The sequence below is a fragment of the Salvelinus alpinus genome, chromosome 27 (assembly GCF_045679555.1).
Source record: "Salvelinus alpinus chromosome 27, SLU_Salpinus.1, whole genome shotgun sequence".
NCBI classification, from domain to species: domain Eukaryota; kingdom Metazoa; phylum Chordata; class Actinopteri; order Salmoniformes; family Salmonidae; genus Salvelinus; species Salvelinus alpinus.
Window position 1 is genome coordinate 44,528,023 of NC_092112.1, and position 19,589 is coordinate 44,547,611.

At 45.4% G+C, this 19,589-nt stretch overlaps 1 protein-coding gene across 1 annotated transcript in view; it reads left to right on the forward strand.

The window, feature by feature from the left end:
* LOC139556641 (fibronectin type III domain-containing protein 1-like) overlaps window positions 1–19,589 on the forward strand; it is an 88,303-nt gene that overhangs the window by 5,006 nt on the left and 63,708 nt on the right. Inside the window, exons 2-6 of the mRNA XM_071370838.1 lie at window positions 5,981–6,175; window positions 6,522–6,608; window positions 8,883–8,951; window positions 16,018–16,299; window positions 16,455–16,553. Of these exons, the coding sequence (XP_071226939.1) occupies window positions 5,981–6,175; window positions 6,522–6,608; window positions 8,883–8,951; window positions 16,018–16,299; window positions 16,455–16,553 (732 nt within the window). The remainder of the gene's footprint in view (window positions 1–5,980; window positions 6,176–6,521; window positions 6,609–8,882; window positions 8,952–16,017; window positions 16,300–16,454; window positions 16,554–19,589) is intronic.

Genomic DNA, 19,589 nt, shown 5'->3' on the forward strand with positions numbered 1-19,589 from the left:
TCTTGCTTAATCAGGAAGCCAGTCGCACCAATGTGTCGGAGGAAACGCCGTACAACCGAGGAAGGCATGCATGCGCCTGGCCCGCCACAAGGAGTCGCTAGAGCGCGATGGGACATCCCGGCCCGGCCAAACCCTCCCCTAACACAGAAGACGCTGGGCCACCTCATTGATCTCCCGGTCGCGGCCAGCTGAGACACAGCCTGGGATCGAACCCGGGTCTGTAATGACACCTCAAGCACTGTAATGGAGTGCCTTAGACCGCTGCGCCACTCATGAGTCCACTTATATGATTATTTTCAACAAAATTCTGATTTAATCTCTTCCGTTTGTGATGGAAAGGAAAGGGATAAGACAACACATAAATCCAATCAGGATTTATTTTTGGTTGTCTCGGGGGAGACAAATCTAGCTACCTAATTCAGCCATTGGCCAGGCCCTCAGAAGCTAAATAGAAGGCATCTCCCATTCAACTGTATTAGCACCAGGGTTGGGGTCAATTCCATTTACATTACAGTCAAATTCCAATTCTCTTCAAAGCTTTCCAATTAGGAAAATGTGGAATTGGAATTAGAATTTGGGTCACTTTATAAAATGACTTTAATTAAAATGAATTGAACCCAACCCTGATTATGGCAGAATGTTGGAGTGACAGTGGAATCAACCAATCACATTTAGACTTGTAATGGGTGGGACAATTTTTACAAAAACGTATGGAAACTTCTGCCTTCTCGAAGGCCGACAGGTCATTGCGCAATAGTGAGCAGTAGTTTTCCCACGGTCTAGCTAACTACTTTGTTGTAGGTTAGTTATAAAGCATGTAGCGGCTGCAGCAGGTGTTATCGAAGAGGATGTTGTTGCTAATTTGTTAGTTTTGCCCTTTTCAAGATTAACTTTCAACAAGAACTTAAGTTTCAAATGATCATTATAAGACAGGTTGTTTGGATCCTGGATGCTGACTGGTTGATAGCATGGAGTTATAGCACCACAATCCCCACATTCCACAGGTAATGCTTGTTAACATAGCCCATCTGTATATAGCCCATCCAACTACCTCATCCCCATACTGTATTTATTTATTTATCTTGCTCCTTTGTACCCCTGTATTTCTAATTGCACATTCATCTTCTGCACATCAATCACTCTAGTGTCTAATTGGTATATTGTAATTACTTTGCCACCATGGCCTATTTATTGTCTTACCTCCCTTTTTCTTACCTCATTTGCACACACTGTATATAGATTTCCTTCAACTGTATTATTGATTGTATGTTTTGTTTATTTCATGTGTAACTCTGTGTTGTTGTATGTGTCGAACTGCTTTGCTTTATTCTTGGCCCGGGTCGCAGTTGTAAATGAGAACTTGTTCTCAACTTGCCTACCTGGTTAAATAAAGGTGAAAAAAAATATTTAAAAAATAAAATAAAATAAAACTGTTCCATCAGATTTATCCACTGTCCCATAGCCCAGCTAGAGTCTAGACATTATTTCCCCATGCTACTAGGCTATCATTTGTTTGCAACTGTTGGGGTTTGTCTAATCCTTGTTGTCTGCCTCTACGACCTGTGCAACAATGTTGCAGTTAAAAAAAAATATACACTTATGTTTGTGAAACAGTGTTGCATTTAAACTTTAGATCACAGATGACTTTGTGTGCTGAATGTGAAGAAGATGTTGGCGTAATAGCTATACATTTTGACTGGGAAATGCTTAGCCTAATGGTTGTGTTTTTGTGTTCTTATGATTGGGACCTACCTGCTAATTATGTCAGAGTGAATGTGCTGCTTATTCTTTAACATCATGCTGTGAGTGACTGCTGTCTTTCTATCAGCCTAAAAGTGTTCTCTCCTACCTGGAGTGTGCTGGTATTACGGACACTGTCCTTTCAGCATCACACGCCTGTTACACTCACATCCTTTGATGTGTCACTGTTGTCGCTTTTGGTGATAGTGGGATAGTGATGGCGTTAGGCTGTGTCAGCAGTTGCTGTTGCTATGTCTGTGTGAGTGGCAGCATGAAGCGTGGCTTAGCCTCAGGTCTGTTAGATTCAATTGGGCGCATTAAGTGATGCTATGTTATTTTTCTGTTTTGAGTGTTGGAAGATTTTCTTTACCCACTGAAGGCCTAGGTCCAATAGCCATGGTTCGCCACTGGAAACAGGTGTCTCTCAGTTTCCTCTGTTACCATAGGGATAGGAGAATAGGTAAACACATGCTTCTAACTAATTGGAATGATGAACATCAGGGTGGACAGAGGCATGGAATATCCATCTCAAAAGACCTCCCTGAGCACATCACCTAACCATCATTCTTGTCAGTAGAAGCCCATTGGGCACACACAGGTTGAATCAACGCTGTTCCCACGCCGTGTCAAATTAAATAATGTTGAATCAACGTAGAATAGACGTTGAATTGACGTCTGTGCCCAGTGGGAGGGTTATTCAGTGTGACAGGGAGGTGTAAAATATGCTAAAACGATGACAACAACAAGAGACGTTGAAGCCAAATCACTTGGCAGACTGACCAATGATCCAGCATTTTGATCGGTCAGATAGGAAGTTCTCCCTGAGCAGGTTGCGGGGCAGAAGCAGGTTACCTTGTGTCTCACTGGGGTCTCATTTATCACTCTCCATTCCATTCCATGTTAGCAGGTGAAGTGTAAAATGGAGATAGCACAGGCAGACAGAGATTTCCGATCCACAGAGAGTACAGATGTTTTAGAAGTGCCTAGAGCGCACGGTTTGTGAAATAAATTTGGGAGCCACGCTCACACTTGCTGTGAGAGTACCTGTTGCACACCAGAGGAAAAAAAAGGCCTGAGTGAAAAAATTCAAAAGGCTGGAGTTTTGGAGAAGATTAGCCAGCTAATCCCTGTTGATCTGATTTAGCTGCCACGTTACAATAGCCCTCTCTTCTCCCTTACCCTTTCTCCCCTATCTCCTCTCTCTATCTCTCTCCGTTTCCCATTAAATCTTTCTGAACCCTCTTTGTCTGACTTCCTTATTTCTAATTCCTGTCTTTACTCACTTTCTCTATTCCCTCTCTCTCCCGCTCTCTCACTCTCACTCTTTCTCCCAGACATGCATGCTCAGTGAGTGAGGTCATCCAATTAAACATAGATGCTGTTTGTTGTGGTTTTGTCCTTTTCTTGTCCACTGCTCCCCCTTCATCTTTTACTCCTCCCCACTTTCCAGACTTCCACACAGTACTGAGGGCTATTCATTTCTTACAATAAGCACTTAGTAAAAGCAGAAAAGGCCTAAAATCCCCAAAAGCCTAGCCAAGTATGACACTACAGTAGCATTGTGATGAACAAAATAAGAGGAGTTCTGGGGAGGGACCTGGCTATTGAACAGAGTCGACAGGAGGTCACTGGTTGGGTGACAGAGAGACAGAGAGACAGAGAGAGATTCAAGTTAGAGAAAGGCAGAAGGGGAAAAGAGGGATTCGTGTCCTCACAAGCCACAGGAATTTCTCCATTCCACCTCACCAAGAGGAATTCTACAGGAGCACTTCTACAGGATTGGCAGATCTCCGATTTAAGGGTTTTTTGGGTTTGTATTGTAACACAGGGGGAAATCCGGGTAGAGAGACACATCTATTGAGACAGACTGACAGACAGGGAGCGAAAACATGTAGCTAATACTTTCCAGCGTGTCGACTGCAAGCGCGTTTGATCACCTGACGTGGGGCCGACCCAGGCTCTCTCACCTGTCACTCAGGTGTCCGTCAACCCTGCCGCTGATGGGTCTCACCTCAGGATGTCATCTCTGGGCGTGGTTATGTTTGGTTAAACAGGTAGCACCTGGGCTAGTGAACATCCGTCACAGAGAGAATAGAGAGAGAGAGAGAGAGTGTGTGTAGAGAGTGTGTGTGTTGGACAGAATGCGTTTGTATAAAGACAAAGTGTGAACTCCTAATTCACAGGATTAGCATTCCTCTTGGTGAGTAGGTAGCATTGCAGTGTAGTTTACTCATACCCTGTGCTGGTTACAGAGAACCATGATGTCATGATGGTTTGGGGTTGGTGTGTTGATTATGTGAAGGGATGAGTATATTGGGCCATGGTTTCACTGGTTTGCTGAATTTGTGGAGAGTTATATGTGGGTTAGTGTGTGAATGTGTGTGTGTCTCTTGTGGGGAAAAAGGGGTTGGTAGGCTGTAGAAATCAGATCTGCAGAGAAGCGCAGGTGCATGACCCAGAGGGTTTCTAAGACAATTTTTGGACGAGGCTACGACATGACCTTAGGGCTTAATGCTGCACATGCTGCTTGCTCTGTTGCATACAAACACACACACACTTTCCTAAAAACCAGGGACACACACACACACTTTCACACATGTCCCCTTACACAACACTAAAACTATCCTCATTCCTTACATAGTCAAACTATCGCAACTATCACACACAACACACATGCACAGTATCTTAGGGTTTTCTTGGGGGAAAAAACAACAAAAGCCAAATTAGTATGACACTATAAAACAACGTAAATATAATATAAATATACCACAGTTACACTGCAACCTCTTTGACTTCAGCCAGACTGTCTAAATTATGATATTAGCCTCAAAGTCAACTTTCTTCCTTCATAAATGGTTTATTATTAGACACACACACACACACACACACACACACACACACACACACACACACACACACACACACACACACACACACACACACACACACACACACACACACACACACACACACACACACACACACACACACACACACTAACAGTATCTCCAGTTATTGTGTTTGGCTGTGTTCCTGGGCTAGGCGCTAGAGTGGTTGCGTCATACAGTAAGCAGACATAGTGATGAGAAGCGCTTTCAGCAAACAGTAGACATATAGAGGAAGGCAGAGAAAACAGATCAGTCCAATAAAGAGTTGGGAGAGCCTGCTTACTGCGGTATGATTGACAGGAGTTACTAGTGGCTTCCACAAACTGTTTCGGGATCGCGAAACCCCGATTTCCATCTGGAAATGATGAGCGAGGAGGATTCTAACTGGACTGACACCTGGAAACTACTGCCGGAGACTTCTACAGACAGTTAGTGAGCGTGATAGAGGAAGGCACCCTGTAGACTGTTGGAGAGGCTGCACACTGATCATGGGCATCAGACAGGGATTTTCTTCACACAGTTCAGGACTTCATCAATTGTTCATATTCACCTAGCAGATACTTAAATAGTGTAACCACGACTCCTGTGCATCCCTTTGACTATGTGTAATAATTGTCTTTTGGCATTACAGAAGATAAGAATCAGCTGAAGTTGTGTTATCCGAGCAAACGATAGGCTCCTTACAGGCGTTGTTTGTGATTGTGATGAATTCAGTGATGTGGTCTTCTGTGTGAGCGTCACAGCTGGAGTGTTGTTGTCGATGCCGAATCATTATCGACTGCTGGAGATGTATCAACTGCACGCTCGCACGCGCCGTTCACACGAGTTAGATTGGGAGTTTTATATTCATGTGTTAATACTCCACTAAATGCTTTATTGCATTTGCTCGGTCTGATGTTGGACTAGGAGCGTGTTCTGCTGTCGTCTCAATAACACGTGCATGTTCAACGGCATCAAAGGAAAGGGTACATGAAGAGATCTCAAATGTTATCTTTCCGCATGTATTTTGTTTAAAAAAAATTGCGTTATACTGGTATTTGCTTTGCTTTGTTTGCAATAAATGCAGACAAAAAGAAGACGGACAAATAACCCTCAGTCTCACCGTTCCTCATCTGGTTTTCATTTCATTGATCAGCCCCTCCTCCTCCTTCTTTTGAATATCTACCAACATTTAGTATTCTATAATGCTTTCATTTACTGAAGATTTTATGTTTTTGTGATGTGTGTGTGTGTGTGTGTGTGTGAGGGGGGGGGGGGGGGGGGGGGGGGGGGGGTGGGTGTGTGTGTGTGTGTGTGTGTGTGTGTGTGTGTGTGTGTGTGTGTGTGTGTGTGTGTGTGTGTGTGTGTGATAGCCGACAAGCCCCTGCGGCCGCGGAACGTGCAGCTGACGTTGGTGGACAAGGGCCTGAGGGTAAGCTGGGAACCTCCCAACGAGCTGGACGGTCGGCCGGTGGACCGCTACAACATTGGCTACGGCAAGTCCATGAGGACACTCCGCTTCATCAAGGTGGACAAGGACAGACGGTCCGAGGTACTGGAGGATGTAGGTAAGAGATGACAGAGAGAGAGAGTGGGAAGGGAGAGAGTGAGGAAGTGGGAGTGGGAAAGATGTAGAAAGAGAAAGTGGGAAAGAAGGAGAGAGTGGGAGAGATAAAGAAAGAGAGGAATAAGAAAGTTAAGGTGAGAGAGAGAGAGAGAGAGAGAGAGAGAGAGAGAGAGAGAGAGAGAGAGAGAGAGAGAGAGAGAGAGAGAGAGAGAGAGAGAGCAAGAGAGAGAGAGAGAGAGAGAGAGAGAGAGAGAGAGAGAGAGAGAGAGAGAGAGAGAGAGAGAGAGAGAGAGAGAGAGAGAGAGAGAGAGAGTGAACATGTGACTAAACTACGGAGTGTGTTTCAGAGCCCGGAGTTCTGCACTTTCTCAAGATGAGTGCCGAGAACAAGGAGGGGATAAGCAAACCTGTGTACAGAGCAGAGACGCCAGGAGGTGAGGTGTGTGTGCGTGCGTGCGCGTGTGCGTGTGAGCAGTATGTGTTCCACTGTAAACCAGAAGATGGGAGATGCATTTCAACGCATGTTGTTAAACGTGTACTTTGGGCTAACAGTGCATTTACAGTCACAACAAACCCCAACTGAAACATAAGCACTGAGAGGCAACATCAGCATAGTTATTTTAGATTTTTACTGGGCATTATTTTTAGGGCTTTACGGGTTTCTCTGGTTATTCTTAATATCACCTTATAAAACCCAATTCAAGACATTAAGTTTTTATACACACAGGCAGCAGCAGTTGCTGCAGTATAAAACCTACCAAGCCTGCTTTTGTCATTATTTCATTTTCCTCTGAGCTTGGAGCTTGGCATCACAGGGCTATACTTCATCAGCAGCCAACCCTAGTTTTCCACTTCCAAACTCAGCCTCGGTCCAATAACCCAAACCCCTGTGTTGTGGTCAATCTCTGTCTGTCTGTCTGTCTGTCTGTCTGTCTGTCTGTCTGTCTGTCTGTCTGTCTGTCTGTCTGTCTGTCTGTCTGTCTGTCTGTCTGTCTGTCTGTCTGTCTGTCTGTCTGTCTGTCTGTCTGTCCATTAAGAGAACATCAAATTGATCAAAAATAAAGTGTAGACATTGTTCATGTTGTAAATGAGCTACAGTTACAGCTGAAAACTGTTGTGCTGATTAAAGAAGCAATTAAACTGGCCTTCTTTAGACTAGTTGAGTATCAGAATAGAAAGAGGAGATGCAAAGAAAACGTAGTATCTCAGAAAGGGCAAATAAAAACTGGCCAATACAGACTGGCCAATAAAAATTAAATATTAAGATGGGCAAAAGAACACAGACACTGGACGGGGGAACTCTGCCCAGAAGGCCAGCATCCCGGAGTTGCCTCTTCACTGGTACTATTTAATGAAGCTGCCAGTTGAGGACTTATGAGGTGTCTATTTCTCAAACTAGACACTCTAATGTACTTGTCCTCTTGCTCAGTTGTGTACCGGGGCCTCCAACTCCTCTTAATATTCTGGTTAGAGCCAGTTTGCTCTGTTCCGTGAAGGGAGTAGTACACAGCGTTGTACGAGATCTTCAGTTTCTTGGCAATTTCTCGCATGGAATAGCCTTCATTTCTCAGAACAAGAATAGACTGACGAGTTTCAGAAGAAAGTACTCTGTTTCTGGCCATTTTGAGCCTGTAATCGAACCCACAAATGCTGATGCTCCAGATACTCAACTAATCTAAAGAAGGACAGTTTTTTTGCTTCTTTAATCAGAAAAACAATTTTCAGCTGTGCTAAGATAATTGCAAAAGGGTTTTCTAATGATCAATTATCCTTTTAAAATGATAAACTTGTATTAGCTAAAACAACGTGCCATTGGAACACAGGAGTGATGTTTGCTGATAATGGGCCTCAATACGCCTATGTAGATATTACATAAAAAATCAGCCGTTTCCAGCGACAATAGTCATTTACAACATTAGCAATGTCTACGCTGTATTTCTGATCAATTTGATGTTATTTTAATGGACAAAAAATGTGCTTCTCTTTCAAAAACAAGGACATTTCTAAGTGACCCCAAACTTTTGAACAGTAGTGCATGTCTGGATGTGTGTGTGTGTGTGTGTGTGTGTGTCGTGTTGTGGTCCCAGCGGTCTATCCAACACCATTCACCATAAATCAGTGCAAACACTTGTGTGTGTGTGCGCATGTGCGCGACGATATGCTCCTTGCAAATCGATCTGTTCCCACAGCATGCCAGCAGCATTAATCATCGTAAATAACACCACATTGCTTCTGCATCATTAATGTGTCTGGCCAGACTTAGCGCTCTATTATAGCAACATGTCCATAATATCACTTACGGATGGAGAGGAAGAGAGACAGAGAGAGAGGGAGAGTTAGAGAGCGAGACAGGAGTGAGATGGAGATGGGGAGAAACAGAGAGAGAGAGCGAGAGAGTGTGACAACTTGACTGAAATGTCTGTAACAATAGCATCATACTTTCCAGCACTAATAGAAAGCATATTTTATCACATCTTTGCACTCCCTGATGAAGGCCATGTAGCCGAAACGCATCAGAGTTTTTCAACCTTGCTTCCATTGAACATGCCATACAAGTAAAGGCATTTCAATTCATTATATGAAGGACCTTCTTTCCTTTAGCTCACCTGTATTTGTTTGACCTGTGTGAAGTCTACAGTACTTGTATGGATGTTTACTTGTTCTAAGTTGACCCTTGGTTTACCTGTGTATGTTTACCTGTTCCCCAGGTGGTGAATTGGTCAAACTGGATGGCTTCGCAGTGGTGGACGGGGCACCTGTTAACGCATCCTCTCCAGGTAACAGCAAAATGGATGTTGTTCCTTCGCATTTTAGTCTTAGAAGTTAAACAATCCTAAGCAGTTCCATTACAAAGGCAAGTGTAAAATTGCAGCTGTCATCGCAGAGTTAAAAATATATCCCTTCTCTGTGATGATTAATCCTAATGTTATGACTCTGGTAGACAGAGAAACAGCCCAGTGGGTCTATCTAACCGAACCAATGGTATGTCTGCCCTGGCCCGGCCCGTAGCACATTGAATCCCCAGGCTGCAGGAAACACAGAGGCTGATATCTGGCGATCGGAGGATTGTTGAGTCGATGCTCCAGACATCTGCAGGCTGTAGCCCAAGCCAAATAATGCGCAGGACCACTTTCGAGAGAGATAGAGAGCGAAAGAGAGACAGACAGACAGATAAAAGGAACGAGAAATCAGCTGGTTGAAACCAAATTGGGACATCTCTTAGTCTGCTCTCTGCAGGAGCGCTTTCTCTCTATGTACAGACAGACAGAGTGGTGCAGAGAGAGATATAGAAATAGACAAGATAGGATTACTCCTGTTTCAATGCGCCAACAGTGAAGAGGCGACTCCGGGATGCTGGCCTTCTAGGCGGAGTTGCAAAGAAAAGGGTGGCTAATTTGAAGAATCTCACATTTTTAATACATTTTTGGTTACTACATGATTCCATATGTGTTATTTCATAGTTTTGATGTCTTCACTCTTATTCTACAATGTAGAAAATAGTAAAAATAAAGACAAACCCTTGAATGTGTAGGTGTGTCGAAACTTTTGACTGGTACTGTACAGAAATAACTATCAATAGAAAACAGGTCAAATTAAACGAAGTGCAGCTAGTTTGCTGTCTTTCCAGCTTTAGTGATTATGTACAAAGTGATTGTGTTAGCTGTGTTGTTGGCTAGCTACTCAAGAGAGCACAATTGTCTACCCCAGGCGAAATTGCGTATCATTAGCTTATTGTTATGGATGTGTCCAAATAAATGTCACTAAAAAACAAACGCAAATGCAGCTACTGTTGCTGTTATTCTGGCTGCACTGTTTGACCTGACTGTAAGTTAGCCGTAGTTGGCTAGCTAGCAGGCAAGGGATAAGAACAACGCTGCCAGCCAGTATGGCAATGGAACATTTAGAATGAACGACTGGTTCGCGTCCATAGATACAGAACATAAAGACTGAATGCCTGGGTCGCATCTCTTGCAACCGAAACGATCAGCCGGCTGGGTAGCAACCTTAGATTTGTGTCGTGACTATATCTTGTGGATGGATGAAATAGTATGAAAATATGTTAATCTTTTTTTGAATATGTTGGTAACGCGTTGTATAAAAGTGAAGCCGGTGTTCGAAGCCGGTGTTTGAAGGATATATTGGTACGGATTCCGGCCTTCGACTTCTTTTCGGGCCTAACAACAACGGTGCCAACATATCCTCCAAACACCAACTTCGAGGGCATTATCACTTAAATGTATTTGTCTCTTGTAGAATTGACTTACTTGCTGGAACTTGATGTGCACCAGATTAGCCTAGAACACACTGAAAGAGTGTGAGGTTAGTGGAGGTGTGATGGAGGGAGTTTTGTGTGTTTTCTGCCCAAGGCAGAAATGCAGCCCACTCCCCTGGCCGATCCTGACAGTATCTACGAAGGTACCTACCCAGTTCCGGATTTACTCTTTCCACTTGCCTATTTGATTGGGGACGGTACCCAGAGGTGAGGCTGACCGTGACCCCCAGTCGTTTCATGAAGGCCTTCCAGACACAGGAGGTGAACTGAGGACCACGGTCAGACACAATGTCCGCCGGGATCCCGTAGTGCTAGAAGACGTAAGAGAAGAGAGCCTCCATTGTTTGCATGGCCGGAGGGAGACCTAGCAGAGGAATCAAATCAAATGAAATGTATTTATATAGCCCTTCTTACATCAGCTGATATCTCAAAGTGCTGTACAGAAATCCAGCCTAAAACCCCAAACAGCAAGCAATGCAGGTGTAGAAGCACGGTGGCTAGGAAAAACTCCCTAGAAAGAACCAAACCTAGAAAGAAACCTAGAGAGGAACCAGGTTATGAGGGGTGGCCAGTCCTCTTCTGGCTGTGCCGGGTGGAGATTATAGCAGAACATGGCCAAGATGTTCAAATGTTCATGCATGGTCAAATAATAATAATCACAGTGGTTGTCGAGTGAAAGTTAACATTATGTTTTCGAATGACATCCCCAAGAGGTAAAATATATAGTGAAAACAATAGTTGTCTCAAAACAGAACCTTGAGGAACACCGAAATTTACAGTTGATTTGTCCGAGGACAAACCATTCAAGGAGACAAACTGATATCTGTCCGACAGATAAGATCTAAACCAGGCCAGAACTTGTCCGTGTAGACCAATTTGGGTTTCCAATCTCGCCAAAAGAATGTGGTGATCGATGGTATCAAAAGCAGCACTAAGGTCTAGGAGCACGAGGACAGATCCAGAGCCTCGATCTGACGCCATTAAAAGGTAATTTACCACCTTCACAAGTGCAGTCTCAGTGCTATGATGGGGTCTAAAACCAGACTGAAGCATTTCGTATACATTGTTTGTCTTCAGGAAGGCAGTGAGTTGCTGCGCAACAGCTTTTTCAATTTTTTTTGAGAGGAATGGGAGATTCGATATAGGCCGATAGTTTTATGTATTTTCTGGGTCAAGGTTTGGCTTTTTCAAGAGAGGCTTTATTACTGCCACTTTTTGTGAGTTTGGTACACACCTGGTGGATAGAGAGCCATTTATTATGTTCAACATAGGAGCGCCAAGCACAGAAAGCAGCTCTTTCAGTAGTTTAGTTGGAATAGGGTCCAGTATGCAGCTTGAAGGTTTAGATGCCATGATTACTTTCATCATTGTGTCAAGAGATATAGTACTCAAACACTTGAGTGTCTCCCTTGATCCTATGTCCTGGCAGAGTTGTGAAGACTCAGGACAACTGAGCTTTGTAGGAATACGCAGGTTTAAAGAGGAGTCCATAATTTCGTTTCTAATGATCATGATCATTTCCTCAAAGCTGTTCATGAATGTATTACTGCTGAAGTGAAAGCCATCCTCTCTTGGGGAATGCTGCTTTTTAGTTAGCTTTGCGACAGTATCAAAAATACATTTCGGATTGTTCTTATTTTCCAGCAGTGAGGGCTCTTCGATACTGCACGGTACTGTCTTTCCAAGCTAGTCGGAAGACTTCCAGTTTGGTGTGGCGCCATTTCCATTCCAATTTTCTGGAAGCTTGCTTCAGAGCTCGAGTATTTTCTGTATACCAGGGAGCTAGTTTCTTCTGACAACTGTTTTTAGTTTTTAGGGGTGCAACTGCATCTAGGGTATTGCGCAAGTTTAAATTTAGTTCCTCAGTTAGGTGATTAACTGATTTTTGTCCTCTGACGTCCTTGGGTAGGCAGAGGGAGTCTGTAAGGAATCAAACGACAGGCTTTGGAGAACCGGTCCAAAACGACAAGGATGGTGGTGTGCCCCTCAGAGGGGGGAAGGTCTGTGACAAAGTCCAGATGGGACCAGGGTCGTTGTGGAACCGGCAGCATGTGGAGTTTGCCATAGGCTGAGGTGTCTCGGTGTCTTGCTTTGTGCGTAGGTGGAGCAGGTAGATACGTAAACCCGGATGTCCTGGGCCAAGGTGGGCCACCAGACAGTCGTGGGTACGGGCTATACCTGGGTGCCCCGACACAGGTACTGTGTGTGCCCAGGTGAGGAGACGGTCCCGCATATCACAGGGCATGTAGGTACGCCCTTCAGGACAGTGGGCAGGTGAGCCACAATGCGGGACAGATGAAGAATAGGTGTCACTTTCTCCCTCCGATCCTCTGTGTCATGCACCCGGGACAACGCATCTGCCTTGATGTTCTTAGATTCTGGCCGGTAGGAGAGGGTAAAGTCAAACCTGGCGAAGAATAGGGCCCACCTGGCCTGATACGGGTTCAGCCGCTGCTCGAATATACTTGAGGTTCCGGTGGTCCGTCCAAACAAGGAATGGGTGTTGAGCACCCTCCAGACAGTGCCACCATGTATTCAGTGTCTTCTTGACGGCCAGCAACTCACAATCCCCCACGATCCCCCATATCCTGGGGTTATGCAACCGTAACCAGGGGAAACCTAAAACTACGGGGTGTGCAGGAGAGTCTAAGATGAGGAAAGTGATGCGTTCATGGTGGTTGTGAGCAACTGTTAGGGAAATGGGAATCGTGGTCTGGCACACCAGTCCTGTTCCTAGGGGACGGTTGTTTAGGGCATGGACTGGGATAGGGGGTTGAGGAGGGACAAGAAGACAAGAGGAATGCGTAAGAATGAGGCCACGGACCGGTCTAGGAAATTTCCTGCAGAACCCAGAGTCCACTAGGGCAAGACTCAGTGGAGGGCCAGGTTAGTCCGGGAAAGTGTCAGGAAGGAGGACGGGCTGGGGTGACAGAGAGGAGCAAGCCACATCCACGCCTACTTGGGAAGGTGTAGGAGCGTTCCTCGGCCTGTCGCTTCCTCGTCTGGTTATTTTTCTAGGACAGGTGTCCAGGGGTGGTCCGACTCCCCACAGTAGGAGCAGAGACCCTGTTGACGGTGGCGTTGACGTTCCTCTGGGGGAAGGTGCGTCGTGCCCACCTCCATTGGCTCGCTGGAGGTTCCTGGGAGAGACCCGAATCCCCGGGATGGGCGCTGACGGGTACGCAGGAGATTATCCAGGCGGATGGCAATGGCGATGAGCTGATCCAGCATGAGGTCCTCATCGCAACGAGCCAGCTCGGTCTGGATGTCTGCCTGTAGCCCGCTGTGTAAAACCGTCAACAGGGTCTGGTCGTTCCAGCCAGTGGACGCAGACACCGTCCGGAAATCCAGAGTGTACTCAGACGCTGTCCTGGACCCCTGGCGTAGAAGGAGGAGATACTCACCTCCCTCTCGGCCCTCTGTAGGGTGGTCAAAAACGTCACGGAAGAGTTGAGTGAAGCGCTCATATGACTGCACTTCTGGACCGTCCCTCTCCCAGACAACGTGCACCCACTCCAGAGCCCTGCCTGTCAGCATCGAGATCACCAAGGCCACCTTGGCCCTCTCCGGGGCTGTCCCGGCATGACGGGAAAAGTGGAGGTCACACTGCAGGAGAAACCCCCTACAGTGAGCTGGGGTGCCGTCAAACCGCTCCGGGAAGGGTAGGAGGACGTTGCTGATCAGACCAGGTGATGTAGATGGTGGTGGGGTGGCTGGATCGACCGGGGCGGCTGGGAAGTTGGTGGTGTAGCCTGCAGCTGGCTTATGGTCCGGAGCACCTAGTCCATGGCAGTCCCGAGGTGTTCCAGGCACGAGTCGTGGTATCGCTCCTATAGCGGAGAGGTTGGGATGTCCTGCTGCTTTCTGTTCTGTTGGGTTGGTCATTCTGTCACAAGTGTAGAGAGGAGTAGGAAGGAAGCAGTCGCAGGTTTAGAACTACTGAGTTTATTAAAGCACTAATATATAAAAGCGGGACGAAACCCAAAGTGCTAAAAAATGAAGTACTCAGGATCGACGAAGACAAATGACAGAGGGAGTTTTATACAGTGATAGAGTGGGGATTGGAACCAGGTGTGCGTAATGAGGACGAGACAAGTCCGGAGTTGATGAGTGAAGGGCGTTTGCCAGCAGCAGGTTCGGTAGCAGCTAGAAGGCCGGCGATGCCGAACTCCTGAGCGAAGGCTGGTGTGACAGTTGTTTAGCTGGCGGATGAACAAGAAACAGATGGGAACACAAAGCGCCCTACTGAAATGGCCACTATACCATTGTAAATTGTAAATAAAACGTTTGAATGTAAAGAAGGGCTTTTTTATTTAGTAGCTAGGACGATTGCAACTCAAAGAGCTAGAATTGACACAATTGTTTAATTTGGGAGGAACTTGTTCTAATTGATTTGAAACATGATTACCTGAATACATCTTGTCAATTTCTAATGGTTATTTCTCAATTAAGTTGTGTTTCAATAACACAATTTAATTAAGTAGATCTGTATTAATATTTTCATGTAAAAATAATATGTTTTCATTAGCTGTAACTACTCACAAAAATGGAATTAATCAGATCCAAAGATCTTTTTTTGTGTGTATTAAACTTGCATAGTGCCAGACAGAGCTCCACTTAGCTGTGCTGCCAGGGCCAAGGAGGAAAAGAGAGTGGAAAGGTGAATAGAGCAGGGAGGGCTAGGAGATAAAGGAGAGAGAAGAAGAGAGAGAATGAGAGAGATCTCTCCAGGTTAGCAAACCCTCTGACATACAGACTTTGTCGTGTCAGGACCTCTTGTCATATCCTCCTTTAATCCCAACTCCTATTACCTCTTATTTGATTCACTTCTCCTCTTCTCATCTCTCCCTCACTGATCCAGCAGGTAATAATTCATGCAAGTCCACTGACTAACCCTGTCTGACCCTATCTTATGCCCACATCTACTCTGTCTGACTTGTCAGGACTGTATTAACCACTGCTGCATAGGAATACATTTACGCTGAGGGAAAGAAGACAGAGAGCCTTTCATCTGATAATGATTATGAGAGACAGAGGGATGAGAGATGAGGAGAAGGCAGGGAAATGTTTTTCATTATGTTGTCCGTGCTATCACTCGGCAAGCCAGCAAAGCAAGGGAGGGGAGGTGAAGACGGATGGGGGGATTGTCTGCCTGTCTGTCGGAGATGGCTGTCCAGGCTGGAGACAGACATCATGTGATTACACCAGGAAGTAAGAAGCAGGAAGTGGGAGCATTGGGGGACTACGTGGTCCCTGGTCCCTGTCTGTGTCCACGTTGTGACATCTCCCATGATTATAGTGTCTCAGAAACTTTAACTTGTTTAGATTATTGGAGAGGAAAGGCTTTTGGCAAAGTAGGACATATGGGGAGTTTCCCTGAGTTCTCCATTTAATTTGAAACATTTCAAAACATAATTATGAGATGGAAAACTCATAGAAGTGATAATATATTTTCTTAAGACTTGGTACTGGCCCTCACACAGTTATCTCAGCATGTCAACCTGAGATACTGTACCTTATGGTCTTATCAGGGTCAGGTGAACCATGCTGTATTTTTCTCTCTCTTCCAGCTCGTCCATCTCCTACTCCAGACATGTGGCCCAGGGCTAACTCCCCTGTCAGGATCCCTGTGAGAACAGGAAGAGGATCAGTGGTTGATGGGGCGGTGCACCCGTCAGGCCTGACCTCCTCCAGGGGGCAGCGGATCCAGAGACCCCCCCAATCATCCTCCGGCCCTCGTCAGCCAGATAGGGCCAGGGCAGGGACACCCCTGCTGGACCAGAGGTCCCAACACCACCACCACCACACCCAGCCACAGGCTGACCAGAGAAACAGACACAACCCCAAACTAGGTAAGAGCGCCTGGATCTCTCTCACACCGGGTTTGCTCCTCATTTAGAATATTCTTGTGTGAACAGTATGTAGAGTGTGTGTAGTGTGTCCATCCATAATGTGTCCTAGTGTGTAAACGCTGGCCTATGTGTCTGGTATGTCCCTCTATTCGTAGCGTCTGAGTCCATCTATGTGGTATCACTGCAGGCACAGAGAGCCACGGGGCGGAGCGTGCCAAGCAACAGGGCCACCCTCACCAAAAAAACTCCCCCAGGTAGGCCTTATTACCACCTTATGACCACCTTATGAGCCTTTATAATATATTTACGAGCCTTTATAACATCCTTAGAAGCCTTTATAATCACGCATAACTATGCCCAGTAGCGATGAACTCATCTTCAGACAACACTCACGCCACACGTTTTAGAGTTTTAAACCGTGTCAACCGCTCGACTGGCTGAGAATATACAGTAGCAATGTAAAAACAGACTACATATTTTTTGGTCAATTCTCAATATGATAGAGTGCCTTCGGAAAGTATTCAGACCCCTTGACTTTTTCAAAAGGTTGTTACATTACAGCCTTATTATAAGTGGATTAAATAAATAAATATCCTCAGCAGTCTATACACAAAAACGCATAATGACATAGCAAAAACAGGTTTGTAGAAATGTTAGCAAATGTATAAAAAAATGGAAAACAGAAATACGTTATTTACATAATTATTCAGACCCTTTGCTATGACACTCGAAATTTCTCAGCTGCATCCTGTTTCCACGGATCATCCTTGAGATGTTTCTACAACTTGATTGGAGTCCACCTGAAGTAATTTCAATTGATTGGACATGATTTGGAAAGACACACACCTGTCTATATACAGTAAGGTCCCACAGCAAAAACCAAGCCATGAGGTCGAATTAATTGTCCATAGAGCTCAGAGACAGCATTCTGTCGAGGCACAGATCTGGGGAAGGGTACCAACACATTTCTGCAGCATTGAAGGTCCCCAAGAACACAGTAGCCTCCATCATTCTTAAATAGAAGAAGTTTGGAACCACCAAGACTCTTCCTAGAGCTGAACGCCAGGCCAAACTGAGCAATCGGGGGAGAAGGGCCTTGGTCAGGGAGGTGATCAAGAACCCGATGGTCAATGTGACAGTGCTCTGGAGTTCCTCTGTGGAGATGGAAGAACCTTCCAGAAGGACAACCATCTCTGCAGCACTCCACCAATCAGGCCTTTATGGTAGAGTGGCAAGACTGAAGCCACTCCTCAGTAAAAGGCACATGACAGCTTGCTTGGAGTTTGCCAAAAGGCACCTAAAGACTCTCAGACCATGAGAAACAAGATTATCTGGTCTGATGAAACCAAGATTGAACTCTTTGGCCTGAATGCCAAGCATCACATCTGGAGGAAACCTGGCACCATCCCTACGGTGAAGCATGGTGATGGCAGAATCATGCTGTGGGGATGTTTTTCATCGGTAGAGACTGGGAGTTTAGTCAGGATTCAGGCAAAGATGAACGGAGCAAAGTACAGAGAGATCCTTGATGGACCTAAGACTGGGGCGAATGTTCACCTTCCAAAAAGACAACGACTCTAAGCACACAGCCAGGACAATGCAGGAGTGGCTTTGGGACAAGTGAATGTTCTTGAGTGGCCCAGCCAGAGCCCGGACTTGAACCCGATCTAACATCTCTGGAGAGAGCTGTGCAGCAACACTCCCCTTCCATCCAGACAGAGCTTGAGAGGATCTGCAGAGAAGAATGGGAGAAACTCCCAAAATACAGGTGTGCCAAGCTTGTAGCGTCATACCCAAGAAGACTTGAGGCTGTAATCACTGCTAAAGGTTCTTCAACAAAGTACTGAGTAAAGGGTTTGAATACTGATGTAAATGTAATATTTCAGTTTTTAATTTCTAATAATTTAGCAAACATTTCTAAAAACCTGTTTATGCTTTGTCATTATGGGGTATTGTCTGTAGATTGATGAGGGGGGAAACAATTTAATACATTTTAGAATAAGGCTGTAACCTAACAAAATGTGGAAAAAGTCAAGGGGTCTGAATACTTTCAGAAGGCACTGTATCATAGGAAAACATCCTAACACGTTTTGGTAAAAATGTAAAATGTCACTAGCTTACTTTTTTTTCAGTACATTGCAGTCAATGGGGAAAGATATGTGGCACAGGGTTGATGTTTTTCTTAATACATTGCAGTCAATGTGAAAAGATGAGTGTAAAAAGGTTGACGTTTTTCTCGTTTATCTCATGTCTGTCGTCTCTCACTCTCTACCGCCTTTTAATCCCTCTCATTTTCTTCTCTCTCCTTTCCCCTTTCACCTCCTCCACCCTCTCTCACCCTCTCCATCACTATCCCCCTTCTCTTTCTCCCTCCTCCCCCCTCCATTATCTCTCCCTCCTTCTTTCCCTGCCTCCCCTTCCTCTCATCTGTCTCTCTCCCTCCTCTTTCCTACCTCTGTCTGTCTGTCTGTTGACTCTCTCTCTCTCCACTCCCTCCTCTCTCTCCCTCTCCCTCCACTCTCTCCCACAGACAGGCAGACAGACAGACACAGACAGGCAGACAGGCAAGCAGACAGACAGGCAAGCAGACAGACAGACAGGCAGGCAGTTTGACAGACAGACAGACAGACAGACAGGCAGGCAGGCAGGCAGGCAGGCAGGAAGAAAGAAAGAAAGACAGAGAGTTTCAAGTAAAAAAAAATGACCAATAGCCCCTTCAGAATTCCTTCAAGAATGCATAACAAGGCTCTTAGCTTCTTGAACTATAAAACCATTTCGTCCAATGGACTTCAAATTTCCTATGCCGGGTCATGACGGTCCCCCTGTCAGAAATATGTAACATTTGTGAAGATTATTCCTTTTTAACCCTTCGAAACTGCCCCTATGACCCCTAATAAAGTGACTTCTTGTAATCAGACAGACAGACAGAGAAACAGACAGGCAGACACAGACAGACATACAGACACAGACAGAAAGAAAGACAGACAAACAGACACAGACACAGACAGACAGACTGGCAGACAAGCAGTTAGTCAGACAGACATATAGCTCTTGGTTCAGTCCAGACCTGACTGCCCTTGACCAGCACAAAAACATCCCGTGGCGTACTGCATTAGCATTGAATAGCCCCTGTGATATGCAACTTTTCAGGGAAGTTAGGAACCAATATACACAGCCAGTTAGGAAAGCAAAGGCTAGCTTTTTCAAACAGAAATTTTCATCACGTAGCACTAACGTCAAAAAGTTCTGGGACACTGTAAAGTCCATGGAGAATAAGAGCACCTCCTCCC